At 40.5% G+C, this 13,577-nt stretch overlaps 1 protein-coding gene and 1 long non-coding RNA gene across 2 annotated transcripts in view; both read left to right on the top strand.

Annotated features, from left to right (window-relative positions):
* Window positions 1–72: 72 nt before the first annotated feature.
* LOC119918218 lies at window positions 73–7,373 on the top strand. The gene is made up of 3 exons (XR_005447409.1): window positions 73–232; window positions 762–852; window positions 6,682–7,373. It is a non-coding gene; the product is annotated as an uncharacterized LOC119918218 (long non-coding RNA).
* Window positions 7,374–8,733: 1,360 nt separating this feature from the next.
* Window positions 8,734–13,577, top strand: part of ptprz1b (protein tyrosine phosphatase receptor type Z1b) — a 63,912-nt gene continuing 59,068 nt past the window's right edge. Inside the window, 1 exon segment of the mRNA XM_038738752.1 lies at window positions 8,734–9,014. Within this exon segment, the coding sequence (XP_038594680.1) occupies window positions 8,951–9,014 (64 nt within the window). The 5' untranslated portion in view covers window positions 8,734–8,950.

Raw genomic sequence — 13,577 nt, forward strand, 5'->3', positions numbered from 1 at the left:
GAAGGACGCGCACTTCCTTGTCGCATTGTGATGACGTGTAGGCGTGATTGACAAAATGTACCAGGTGATGGCGCAGTTCGTTAAAAAACATACTAAATCAAACTCAAGTGACATGTTTGAAAGTATTAACATTCCGCCTACTTGTAACTTTAAACAGCTAAAAAACACTAAAGTGGACACCGCGTGGCGTCTACTGTAAATTGTGTTTCCTCAGGCTGCCGTCATAAAGCAGGTGAGAGGGAGTGATTTATATATTTGCTAACTGTTCTTTAGCTCAACAGTATGGTGTGTCCCATTAGCAGCATTTCAACAGTGCAACTCTTAGTTATTAAAATGTCTCAGCTCACTTCAGAAGTCCAAAACTTTAAAATAAAGGTTTACTATCACAGCTTAATAAACAGAAGTAGTTTTAAGTTGTAAGCTTAGTTTTTTTTTTTTATTTAAAGTGAGTAAAATAGTCTGTAGTATAGGAGGATGGGGTTAACACTTGCATTTGCAGTAGTGTTAACCAGAGACTAAAAGTTAGATTTGTGAATGGATTCTTGTTTCATTCATGACGGGGAAACGGTTTTGAATGTTTGTTTCTTCCCTGGAAGCTTCTCTTCCTCCACACCACATCAAAGGCTTGTCACAGAGCTACATGAATGTACAATAAAGTCTGCGTGTGTGTGAGTGTGTATAGCTTGCCAGCGAGTATGAGTATAGGCAGAATGAAAATGTGTGTTGTTGATTAACTCTCGCTCATTTTGCTCCTCCCTCAGCCATAATGAAGGAGAACATCCCCACTGGTTGTCATGGAGCCCAACAGCAATCCATCTCAGTTTATGTGCTTGTGTGGGCTCTGATGCAGGGGTGAGTGCTCTCTCTCTCTCTCTTCTCAGGAAAGTAAGTGTTTGTTGCCCTGTATGTGGGACTTGAGTGTGTCTCTAGCTACTTCAGAGACAGACCTTCATTCACTATTCATATCACACACTATACTGACCTCACTTCAACTTTGTTTCCTCCACTGATGAATGTTTTCATTTTAATGTGCTCCCTTGTGGAGATTTAAGACCAAAGTTCCTGTCCAAGAACATTAAAGATCAAAGACCAGATAGAAAAGTAAAAGCTGCGTTTTCCAAAAAAGTTGTATCTGTTTTGAAGCGGCAGAAATTATCAGTAGTGGTTGCATTTCACCACCATAATGGGAAGAGTTAGTTACCTAAAAGAACACCCACAGCCTGGTTATGTTGTCTTCTTAGCTAGCAGGATGCACATTATACCAGTGACACAAATATCAAACAAAAAGAGGAGCCTGTTTCACGTCACATGTGTCATATGCATTTACCATGATGTGTGGTTGAAACATCTTTTGGTAATTGTGCATTGTATGAGAGGAGGAGTTTCCTATAGATATAAGTTTTAAAGGTTTGTTGTAAATCTCTGAGTAATGAAGAATGTCATCTGTGACGCACAAATTTGTCCTTCCCATTCTAGTCTAGAGAGAATCCAAGAAAATATGGCACAATGCCACCTGCACGGATTGATTACCATCAACCATCTCTAGGGTTTACAGAGAACGGTCCAAAAAAGAGAAAATATCAAGTGAGCAGCAGTTGTGTGGAGGAAAATGCCTTGTTGATGTCAGATGAGAAAGGACAAACTGGTTCGAGATGACAGAAAGGCAACAGTAACTCTAATAACCACTCGTTACAACCAAGGTATGCAGAATACCATCTCTGAACGCACAACACCTCGAACCTTGAAACAGATGGGCTACAGCAGCAGAAGACCACACCGGGTGCCACTTCTGTCAGCTAAGAACAGGAAACAGGCTACAATTAGCACAGGCTCACCAAAATTAGACAACAGAAGATTGGAAAAACTTTGCCTGGACTGATGAGTCTTGATTTCAGCTGCGACCTTCAGATGTTAGGGTCAGAATTTAAACAACATGAAAGCATGGATCCATCCTGCCTTGTATCAACGGTTTAGGCTGATGTTGGTGGTGTAATGGTGTGGAGGATATTTTCTTGGCACACTTTGGGCCCTTTAGTACCAATTGAGCATCGTTTAAACGCAACAGCCTACGTGAGTGTTGCTGCTGACCATGTCCATCCCTTTATGACCACAGTGGACCTATCTTCTGATGGCTACTTCCAGCAAGATAATGCGCCATGTTACAAAGCTCAAATCGTCTCAAACTGGTTTCTTGAACGTGACAATGAGTTCACTGTACTCCAAGGGCCTCCACAGTCACCAGATCTCAATCCAGTTGATCACCTTGGGGATGTGGTGGAACGGGAGATTTGCATCATGGATGTGCAGCCGACAATTCTGCAGCAACTGCGTGATGCTATCATGTCAATATGGACCAAAATCTGAGGAATGTTTCCAACACCTTTTTGAAAGTATGCCATGAAGAATTATGCAGTTCTGCAAAAAAAGGGGTCCAACCTGGCACCATATGACGTCCCTTTTCATCTTATGTTGACTGATTGAACTGCCTCAATATGAAATGTAGCAGCATTGGCTCCAGAGATACAAAGTTTCATCTTTACTGTGTACTCGTATATAGATGGGTTGACATGAAAGTTCTCCTGAGTCTTGATATTGTGCTCAGGATTTTATATTAATAATTCACAGTGACCTTTGTCCCCTGAAATAACTGTTCTGTGCAGAGCCAGGAACTCCAGCTGAGGCACATCTCTCCTCTCATAGCCATCATTTTTAGAGGGAGTAGCACAGAAGGATTAGCATATAACTTCATCCATCCATCGTCAACCACTTATCAATATAACTGATTAATAAAAACAGGATATTATGTGAGGTATCAAATGTTTAAAAGGGATATGTATGCCTTAAAAAAACAAAAGCAGTTTGTAAGTTAATACTAAATTCTGTTGAAGGCCTCAGGATTGTTTCACAGTACAATCGTTTTTGTACAGTTCAAACTGTAAAGGATAGTTTGCACATATTCAACCTAGGTGTCATCAATGGGATTTGAAGCTTAATCCTGCCAGTGTTAGTGGCTCAACCAGTGGATATGCCACATAGCTCTTAGAGGTTTGCTCGTTTCAGATGCTGTGTGAGAGAGAGGCCTCATTAGATTCTGATAGCTGTTGAAATGATTTTCCTATTCTGTTTGAAACTCTTATTTACTGGGGGGTTAAACAAACTAGTGGGGTGGCTGATCCACTGTGCCATTTTGAATCCATTACGGGCACTAAATTTCTCCCTCTGGAATATCCTCTGCAGCAGCCATCTGAGGTGGCATCGGATTGATTTTGGAGAGGACTAGAAAGACGAAGAGGGAAATTAGATTGCTGCAGTCTCATGTATTATCCATTCAAAGTCATCATGACTAATGTCACTAATGTCAGTCAGTGAGAGTAAATGAGCATCTCCTGTCACATGATAACTAGCGATCACAGCCTGGAGCCAGAGCTTCATTCCATTCCCGTCATGTCTCAGTCAGTAAGTAAGTAATTAAAACATTAATTGTTCTCTTCCTAGATTGTTTATCTAAATTCACTCCCCCACAAAAGCAACCTGGCAACTCAGTGTCACTTACTTCATGGATAAAAGCAGTGGTCATGAGCCTGCTGTCACCTGTCAGTCACTGTCAGTTCAGCCAGGATGTCAAAATAGGGATGACAGTTATAGCCAGGTGTACAGCAGTTGCAAGGGGTTGTCAGGGATAGTTTGAATCCCTAGAGGAGGCTGAGATGGCCAGGTATATTTACTGACTGTCACTATAGTTTCACCAAGTTCTTATTACACAAAAGACATGTTTAAAAAAAAACAACTGGACTTTCCATGTGCATGTGGCTTCTAGGTCAAACTAGTTAAATTTTAGCCACACCAGTCAGTCTGGTTAATTCCCTTTATCTCTTTTTTTTTAGATTGAATGAAACACCTTACAGTTTTCTCAGCTGAATTTACCTCTATTTAAGCAAATTTCTTATTGTTTGTTCGCTGGAGGTTTTGGTTTCCAGTTGACCTCTTTGGCAACAGTTTAGCAGCAGTGTATGAGATTTATAGTAAATGGGCTAAAAATCCAATACTAATAGTGTTGTCCATAAAGCATCTTTGCGAAAACACAGGTTGAGAGTCAGGACAAACCCAAAGACCCAACAGACCCAAACGCAACACAACAGGTTTTATTAAAGGGACAAGGGGCTGAGGGTGAGGAGGTGAAGGAGAGGTGGACGCCGGGGAATGCGGGCATGGAGGACCAAGAAGCAGTTGGGGCAGAGGAGGATGAGGGGAACAGAGGACCGAATGAGGAGAAGAGGCCTGGGAGAACTGACCAGAGGAATGGGAGTAGGAGTGTGGTGGCAGGCAAACTGGCGAGGAGCAAATGGGAGCCAGGGGACGCCTGAGGGGAGAAGTGACAGACAGGGTAAGACACAGGCAAAACTGAGAACAGGGAAAAAGAGATTCTGCAAAATTCTCTTGGGCTTGAGTAGAGCAGTAGCACCAGGTTAGGAGCAATGACGATCAAGCGGAGATTGTGTGGAGAACCGGGGTTGATATACTGGCGGAGATGGAGTTGATTGCTGGCAGGTGTGGCAGGCAGAGGAGGCTGCTGATGAGGTGCAGGTGTGGATCATCAGCTGGGCTCAGGAGCGGAGAGAGAGAGTGAGAACACAAGCAGGGGAGTGGAGGAGACACAGAAAGGCAGGCAAAACACAGGGGAAAACAGGAAAAATAAACAGTCAGCCAGGCTGCCACCACAACAGTTTATCCACCTATATGGCCATCTCTCTTTCTTGCTCCCTCTCAGTTCAATTCAATTCAAATTAGCTTTATTGCCATGAATGTGTAATAACAATATTGCCAAAGCATCATACATACTACATAAGAACAATCAACCCCATACATTTCATTAAACAAGTAATTAAAGCGTAAAGTAATCAAAGCGTATAAAAAAAATAAAAATAAAATAAATAAACAAAACAGTAAGTACCTCTCTATCACATAACTGTTATGTAAACACTTTCATCTGATTCATTGGAATAAGGTTAATGAGATGATAATGTGAATGAGTATGCAGAACACGATCTACACGCCTAGATTTCCTTTATCAAAATGTGCTAGACACAGTACAAATTTATGAGAATAAGATGGCATCTTTTCCCCAGAGACAATTAAAAAAATGAAGAATTGAACTGGCATGATGCTTCAAATTGATAAAATTATAGATTTATGTTAATCCAGAATTAGAGAACCTGTGCTCCATATGTGGATAATGTAAATGGATTTCTTAATAGGTCGTAATCCTCATTCCTCATATGATAAGTAGAGAATCTCCAAGTGTGAGATGAGTCATATGACTTTAAGATCTGTGGCGGAACCTTTAGTAAGCCAGGAAGGTAAATGTCAGATCACAGTCAGACACACATAATCTGGAAAAAGACCAAAACGCACACTTGAAGACACACACTGTTGCCCACTTTCAGTTTCAGATACACACACACACACACACACACACACACACACACACACACACACACACACACACACACACACACAAGATGCAGGCAGGTAAATCTTACTGTTTTCTGAAGCTGCTTGTTGCTGATGATGAACGACCACCCTGACATTACTCTCTTGCCTTTGAGAAAGAGAGAGAGATACTCTTTAAAGAATAATGGATCTACAAGAATAATAGTTTATTGATTACTAAATGGAGCAGATTCTTCCTGAAGGAACATTTTCTTTCGACACTGACTCATAGGTCTGTTAATTAATTAGAACACAGACACTGAAACAAAAAAAGAATAATTGGCTACACTGTTTTTTTAATGCTAATATTTAAACACATATCAAATGATAGTCTCACCACTTTAGCTTACACTGCACTGAGTTTAAATCTAGCTGTAGTTGACGCAGACCAGTGTTTTCATCACTCACACAATTTCACACACACAAATGCACATAGGCATTAATTAACTGCACAATACACCCAAACAGCTTCCGCAGGACTAACAAACCGGAGCTATGTTGCTTGATAGCAGGCATTGATCACCGATGGCATCTCTCTGTCTCTCTCACAAACACACACGTTTGTTCCTATATTCCTGTGGGGACATCTCATTAACATGATCCATTCCCTAGCCCTTAACTCTAACCTTAACCATCAGAACAACATGCCTAACCTTAACCTCACTGTAACCTGAACCCTAAAACCAAGTCTTAACCTTCAAAAAGCAGTCTCTACCCATGGGGACCTCAATTGTTGTCCCCGCAGTGAGTGTGCATTCAGGTTAAAGTCCCCCCTGGGATATAAAAACATGAAACACACACATTCACATCGACCAGCATTTGTCAGCCCAGTGTGGTCCAGAATACTGACCTCCAGTTTCCACCCTTGGAAGTCAACATCACTGTCAACTTGGAAACGGCATGCAGTGTCATGGCAACAGGGGTTCAGACACACTCCACACACACATAATCAAACGTGATGTGGATGGAGCGATTAAGAGAGGAACTTCTATACTTGAATAACTGATGACCTCCTCAATTGCACTTTAAAAAAATAATAATTTGACAGCAAACACGTCTGCAGGATGTTTCCTCCAATAATTAATTAGTCTATGTCTTGTGGTAACCAGAATGCCATTAGGTGATCTATATTGTATTCAAATAAATCATGTTTGTATTATTGTGTATCCTTCTCACTTTTTGCCATTTTAGCAGTGGTGTTTGAAGATGGCCAAATCGCTTGAGTACTGTGAATTCTGATGTTGATGGTCCCAAGAGGAGGAACCCGACTTACAACATAGGACTGGTGTTGCTTCTGCTACTATTATGATTTAATTGTAGCACCCTCTTTAAGTCGACAACTGCAATTTTGAACTCATCATGACCCTTTGCTTTTTCACTCCTATCAAATGCAAATATTTATTCTATATATTATTATAGCTATTAAATGAATGGCCTTGCCACCATTAGAGCAGCCATTATAATGCCAGAAATGATGACACCAGCTATGGCTATTGTGAGAATCTCATCAGTGGCCGGAGCCAGTCCACGTACTTGGCAGTAGATAACCCAAACGAATCCCTGTTGAGTTGTTGACCAATGCACAGACAGGGAGAGGAAAGCGAGACACAAACACATAATCCATAATGCATTGCTGCCTGTGTGCTGTGAAGACTGAATCATCTTTCCACAGCAACAGAAAAAGCTGTGGATATTTTGCAGGAGGCGACAGCGCGCTGTGATCATTCACCAAACAGCTTGTGTCTTTACACCTGTCAGAGCAGACAGTGGCCCTGTGTGTAAACATGCGTTTTGTTGAGATGATGTTGCTTTTAGTTTTGCTTCTTTTTACATTTGCATTGCATCAGTCAGTTTCAGCATCAACAAAAAAAAGATGTGTGTGATGGTGACTTGTGTCTCTGTGCTTGTTTGTTATATAAGACTCAATAAGAGTGTTTATTTCCAGCAGCATTCATCCAGTCATTGCTGTTTTTTTGTCAGAAACCACACAGACTGGTGCTACAATCAACATGTTGTGATTCCACAAACCAAACTCCAATTCTCCCACAAACATGCGCACACACACACACACACACACACACACACACACACACACACAGGCTTATGAATATCCCGGAAGCACAGAGGCAGAGAGGATATTGTAACAAGCATCCTAAAAAATGTTGGTCCAACAAGTGAGACAAGGCTCCCGCCTGAATTGAAGAGGATTATCTCTCTTAATTTATGCTAATTAATGTGCAAAGAGTAATGAGACCAGCATGTTATTGTGTGACTCAAGCCTGTCTCACACACACTCACACTCACAAACCCACAACTGTGTGTTATCGCTCCATTGAAGCCTGTTGCTTGTGGAACTACCCTAATTCTTTTTCACAAGATGCACACACACAAACACACACCCACACATTCAGAACTATGCCATTGTGTACTTCATGGGAATCTTGTAGTCCAACCACTGCCAGATCTCACCACCATTCCAAATACACATGCTGATTCCTCTGTGGGACAGTCCTGGCTTGGTTGGATCCACATTCTTGTTTTGTTTCACCTCTTTATACAAAATCCAAAACACTCCTTAAAGCTTTTTGAGGTACTCAAATGAAACCTTTTGTGAAAGTCACCATTATATTCCAAGAGAGAGACTTGTTGTCTGTCTTTATGATACACACCAGTACGATTAGACATTTGAAGTAACCTGACTATGTTTTCTTAAATTTCATGTCACTGCTGTTGCATCTACCTGTAGGGATTCCATATATTATTTGTCATCCTTATTTCTTATCAAGTGCTTCAGATCAGATATATTGTGCAAATACAACTAAACTATCCCCTGTATCCCCTGCCAGCCCCTGTATGCTGAATCATTGCATGATCAACTCTCAACCATAAGCTGTTAAACACTATAATACTACTGTGTGGTATAGAAATATTGTATTGTCATTACAGTGACACTGTAAAAGATAATAAGGTGACAAAACTCCCAAGCACAGATACACTTTGCCTTGATCATTTTTGACAAGTTCACTCTAAACTTGTCGTTTAGTTCCACAGATTTTATAAAAATATTATAGGACTACCATACTGGTACCCTTGGAGTTTAAAGCATCAAACCCACAGCTGCATGCTGCAGACACACTCCATGTCCCTGTAGTAAGATCTGAAGTAGCTTCTATTATAGGAGCAAGACAGTGATTTCATTTAAGGGCAGTGGGCGGCGCGCACACAGCCCGTCTCTTAATGCGATATACGTGAGTCCGTTATCCAACCAGCCAGCCAGCGAGCCAAACCCAGCCGAACCACACCGAGCCAAGCCGATCCGAGCATTTAGCCCTGCCACTCCACACAGAGGCAGCAGAGGAGGAACGATGACCTGGTAGCGCATCTTTACGCACCCGACCCGCCGTCAGTCCCTTATAAACACACATTCTGCCTCTCCGGCTTTAATTCTCACGCCGAGACCATGGAGACGGCAGTTACCAGGACCAATATTTTCATCTCACTGCTGCTCCTTTTCAGCCAAATAGGTAAGAAATTGGAAATAATAAAAAATCCTGATTTAATTGAGTGCGGAGGCTGACGTGACGTTTTGAACGCTGTCAAACACTGAGATGTGTTATTCCCTCGGATATTTCCTGCACACTTCAGTGTGTGTTTCAGAATCTGCTATCAGCGGCAAAGAATGATCAGTGTTACATTTAGAAATGGCATTTGTTAACATGAATGTCCGACATGGAAACGCGTGCGTCCTCTGCAGTGCACGCAGGGAGTATTCTTTTCATGCTTTTAACAGGTTGAGCCGTTCTTTCAAACACGATGAAGTATGAACGAAATGTGATGTGCTGCGTCTGTCGCGCATACTGGAATTGAAGAAGGTGTTCAAACTGCTCCCTCAGCGTCTGTTGAACTTATTTAATAGAGACGTTTAATCAAATCAAATTTGAGTGACACACTGTGGTTTCATTTCGAAACTTGGCTTTTGTTCCGTAATAAAATCCACAGGCTATAAGAACACGTTCCAAAAGTAAATGTTTTGTGTTGTGAATTTTATGATCATATTGAGCTTAAATTGTTGCTCTATTATTCCTATATGCCTGCTATATATTTCCGTTCAAATTTAGGTTTGTATTTTTGTTTTTGTATCGTCTTAATTTTACCTACTCTCCTTGTGTCCCCGTGGCATCAGTACATCACATGTATAAAACTCTCTTGTGCCATGTCGGCTGCTTTCCACTATGTCAGTGCTTTGGCTGTAGGTTTACAGAGCAAAAAGCAGAAACTGAAATGTTTTTTTCAAAGTGTAATCACTCAAGATAGGAGTCAGTAAAGAAATCTGAGAGTAGGACTTGGTGCTGATTTCAGTAACAGGTGCAGAAGTAAGAGTGAAAAAAACACGTTTTCTAATTTCCAAAGAGTAAAAACAGAAAACACAAATGAACTTAGTCTCCAGTCACTTAAAAGATGAACTGTCACTTCAAGTTTCATCAAAACCAGACTGGTAGCCCAGCAGTTATTTACAGTTTTTAAACATTTCCAACACTGATTATCACTTCCCAATCAGGTCAATCAGTGTAATGTTTTAACACAACAATCATTGCTTCAGTTTTAGAGAGAAAAAAAATAAAATTTTACTACTCCAATGTAGAGCAATATGTTTGAAGGTTTCTGTCCATGGGACTTTTGGTGATGTATTAATTAAAGCTAGCTATGTATATCATCATTTCTACATCCATTTGGACCTCGTGTCATGCTCTTGATAAAAAACATGCCAGAACACATGCCGTCATCTAATTAACATGACATGACATGACATGAAACCTGAGACTAGAATAAAATCAGAGCAGAGCTTGACCAATAAATCGGCAGAGATGATATATTGGCCGATATTAGCTTATTACAGGTATATCTGTGGATACATCTGCCAGTGAGTAACAAGAAATTGCAGTAGCCTGCAGAAATACCAAAGATATGTTTGAGGTGTTAGTCACTTAGTTTGTCCTGTAGATTTTTCCAGCCATAAAAGGTCCCACTCAGTATATTGTACATTTTGGTTGTAATTCTTTAAACAACAAATTTAAGGGATCCACATCAAAAATATTTGTTCCGTGTTTACCTTTAAGAATAATGGCCAACATGTTGACAGTGTAGTTTGTATACTCTCCAATATTGATGTTGATATTGGCCTCAGAAATCAAAACTAGTTAGATGTAATTTAAACCTGTGTATTGTCAGCTGGAATGTTTGTCCAGCCAGAAGGACAAAGCCTTTATCACTAAAGCTGAAAATTAAAACAAAAAAGTTCCCAAATTTGCCAAGGACCCCATTGAGCCCTCTGAAGGATACCTGTTAGGCTGCATTCACCCATCTACAGTAAAATCGATTAGCACTCTAAAATGTTTAACATTGATTCTTGACAAGGTTATCTTTTTGTATTTATTCCATCATTTGCTTCTTCTAAGAAAGTGCAGGAAGTGAATCTCATGACATTCAACTCAGGAAGTCGAGATCAGTGGTTTCCAAATGTTTTCATGTCCTAAACACAAGCCTGTGTGTTCCCATTTGATGAGATTGGGTGGGATCAGATTAAGTCAGATGAGCCCGTGAGACGTTTTTTTTCATTTAATTTAACCTGGTGCAGAAATAGACAAATGGTGATAGATGGGATGAGTCATTAGTTAAACCTCCCCTCACTTTTGATTGGTTGTTTCTAATCATAGCAGCGTTTTTGCTACTACTCTTCTTTCATAAAATTAAGATCACATTTCCCATAAATGCCAGTGGCCTTTAAGTCCTTACTCCACCTGCTGTCACTGGAGTTCTTTAAATAGCAGGAGATTGTTTTAATCAAGTGCTGGCTGAGATCATTTATCTGGTAGATTTTTAAAGTCAAAGTTTGTGTATGCTCTGAAGTTAGAGCAGTGGAATCAGTTTCAGCAGATGTTTAAGCTTGTTGATTCACTGTGCTGTGGCTGCAAATTTACATGTAGTGGTTCATTTCCTTTCAAATGTTTGTGTTTAGATGCATGGAGAGAGAAAAGAATGTTTCCTTTAGGGGAAGGAAATAGAGCATCCTCCAGCCATCTGTCCCACAATATGCCTGGACACCACTCAGAATCACACACACACACACACACACAAACACACACACATCTTCTCGCTCGCACTCTTCCATACAAACGAATGCACGTATACAAGTCGCTGCGATGTTGCAGGTGCTCTCATTTTGGCCTTGTTTGTCAGCGGTTCCGAGCAGTTCTGCCAGTGAACACAATTTTCTAGCTGGAGTCCTTCACCGTGCCATACGCCTTTTAACAGCATGGTTGCCAGTATACTGTACATCATACATCTGACTTCTCAGTGGTAATCACACCTTCTCCCTGTGGTTCCATATGTGCAGTTCAGCAGGAAAGGAATTTGAGCATGTGTTCTTTTTTTGATGCATCCACTATTGTACTGTCATTGAATATATATATGTGGATACAAGTGTTGGAAGCCCTGTAACTTTAAGTTGTAGTGTCCTGTGAGTCCTACTGGTTAGAGATTTCAAACTGATCTGATTCAGCTCAGCATTATGATTGTATCTGTGCTTCTTCTCTCATAGCTCTTCTCTCCAGACCTCATTTTGTTCCGTTCAGCTTTCCAAACACAAAGAACTGCATCTGTCTAGCACTTGCTTGCATTTTGTGGTTGCTTGCTGTAGATGGCTGGAGAGTTTTACTCTAACAGACTGCATTTCAGTTCTCTTATTAGATGACTCACTCATAAACATTGATATACTTTACTAAAAGACTAGACGGTCTGCCGAATAATTTGGCCGATATCTTTCATTTTGAGATAATCGGCATCGGCTGATACCTGCGCTCACCAGGCTGATATACAAAACATTTCTGTGGACACATCTGCAAGCTGCCTTGTCAGTGTGGCTGCTCTGGAACGATGTTAGCGCTCCCCTTGTGAGTTTTAGGATGGTGCTGAAAAAGTTAGTTTAGGGCCCTAAATGTCCTCATTCCCTATCGTCTTTTCTAAATGTTAATGCATTCATCCCATGCTAAATGACAGCTGATCTAATCTAAACCCATCACTTACTAGCGTAAAATGTGTATTATGCTGTAGAGAATAATGCAGTTGAATGAGGTCCCTTCTGACAAACTGTATTGACGACATTGTTTAATGGATTGGTGCCCTTGGTATACAGGACGCAGAGTCTCAAACTAATGCTTTACAGTTCATTTCCTCATCATCAACAAACAGCTCAGGGACCGCAGACACACAGTGAAAACTATAAAGAGATGTACAGAAGTAAGTGTCACACAATAAGATTAACAATACATACAAGAGTTGACAATGAGAGTGAACTAAATACAACAATTTTTCGCCACATAACTTTCCCCGCACAGATAAACATACAATACAATAGAATTCAAAGAAAGTACAAATCCATTGCAACTCCAAAGTCAATTTAGCACAGCACACTGATAACACAAACAATCAGATCAAATATTTTTTCCATTCAAACAACATGTACAACTCAACCCTCACAGCACCTGTAGACTACTCCCACACTCCCACACTTTCATCTTTGGTCTTGATCTCGTCTCTGGACATGTTGCCGTTTCTTCAAACTCTTGGCATGTTTCCGCTTTCCAATCACAATGCTGCTGATGCAATTTACAACAGGTGGTAAGCGGGTTTATTTAATTTAATTAATTATTTTATGAATAAAATATGCCTGACAAATAGTGCTAGGAACTGATTCATGATTGGCTAGATCTGTCATGTGATCTATAGATTTAAGACAAAGAGAATGTGAGAAATATAAATACTCACACATTAAACACTATTACTCCTCACTGATGGTAAGGTAGAGGCTTTTTAACAGTCAGTACATACAAATTATAAATAAAATCCTCCAGTGACAAAACAAAAACCCCATCATCAGTAAATAGCACAGGTCCCCTTTATACACAACCTTACACTATGTCATAGTCAATGTGTTTTGGTGATTGTGAATTCAGTGATCATATGTTCTCCTCGTGAGATACCATCTGGCCACCCAGTGCACTCTGAGCATTTGAACCAGAGGGGTTGCA

Source organism: Micropterus salmoides, unplaced genomic scaffold (assembly GCF_014851395.1).
Source record: "Micropterus salmoides isolate LMB-PRFRI ecotype aquatic unplaced genomic scaffold, ASM1485139v1 Ms_hic_scaffold_23, whole genome shotgun sequence".
Lineage (NCBI taxonomy): Eukaryota > Metazoa > Chordata > Actinopteri > Centrarchiformes > Centrarchidae > Micropterus > Micropterus salmoides.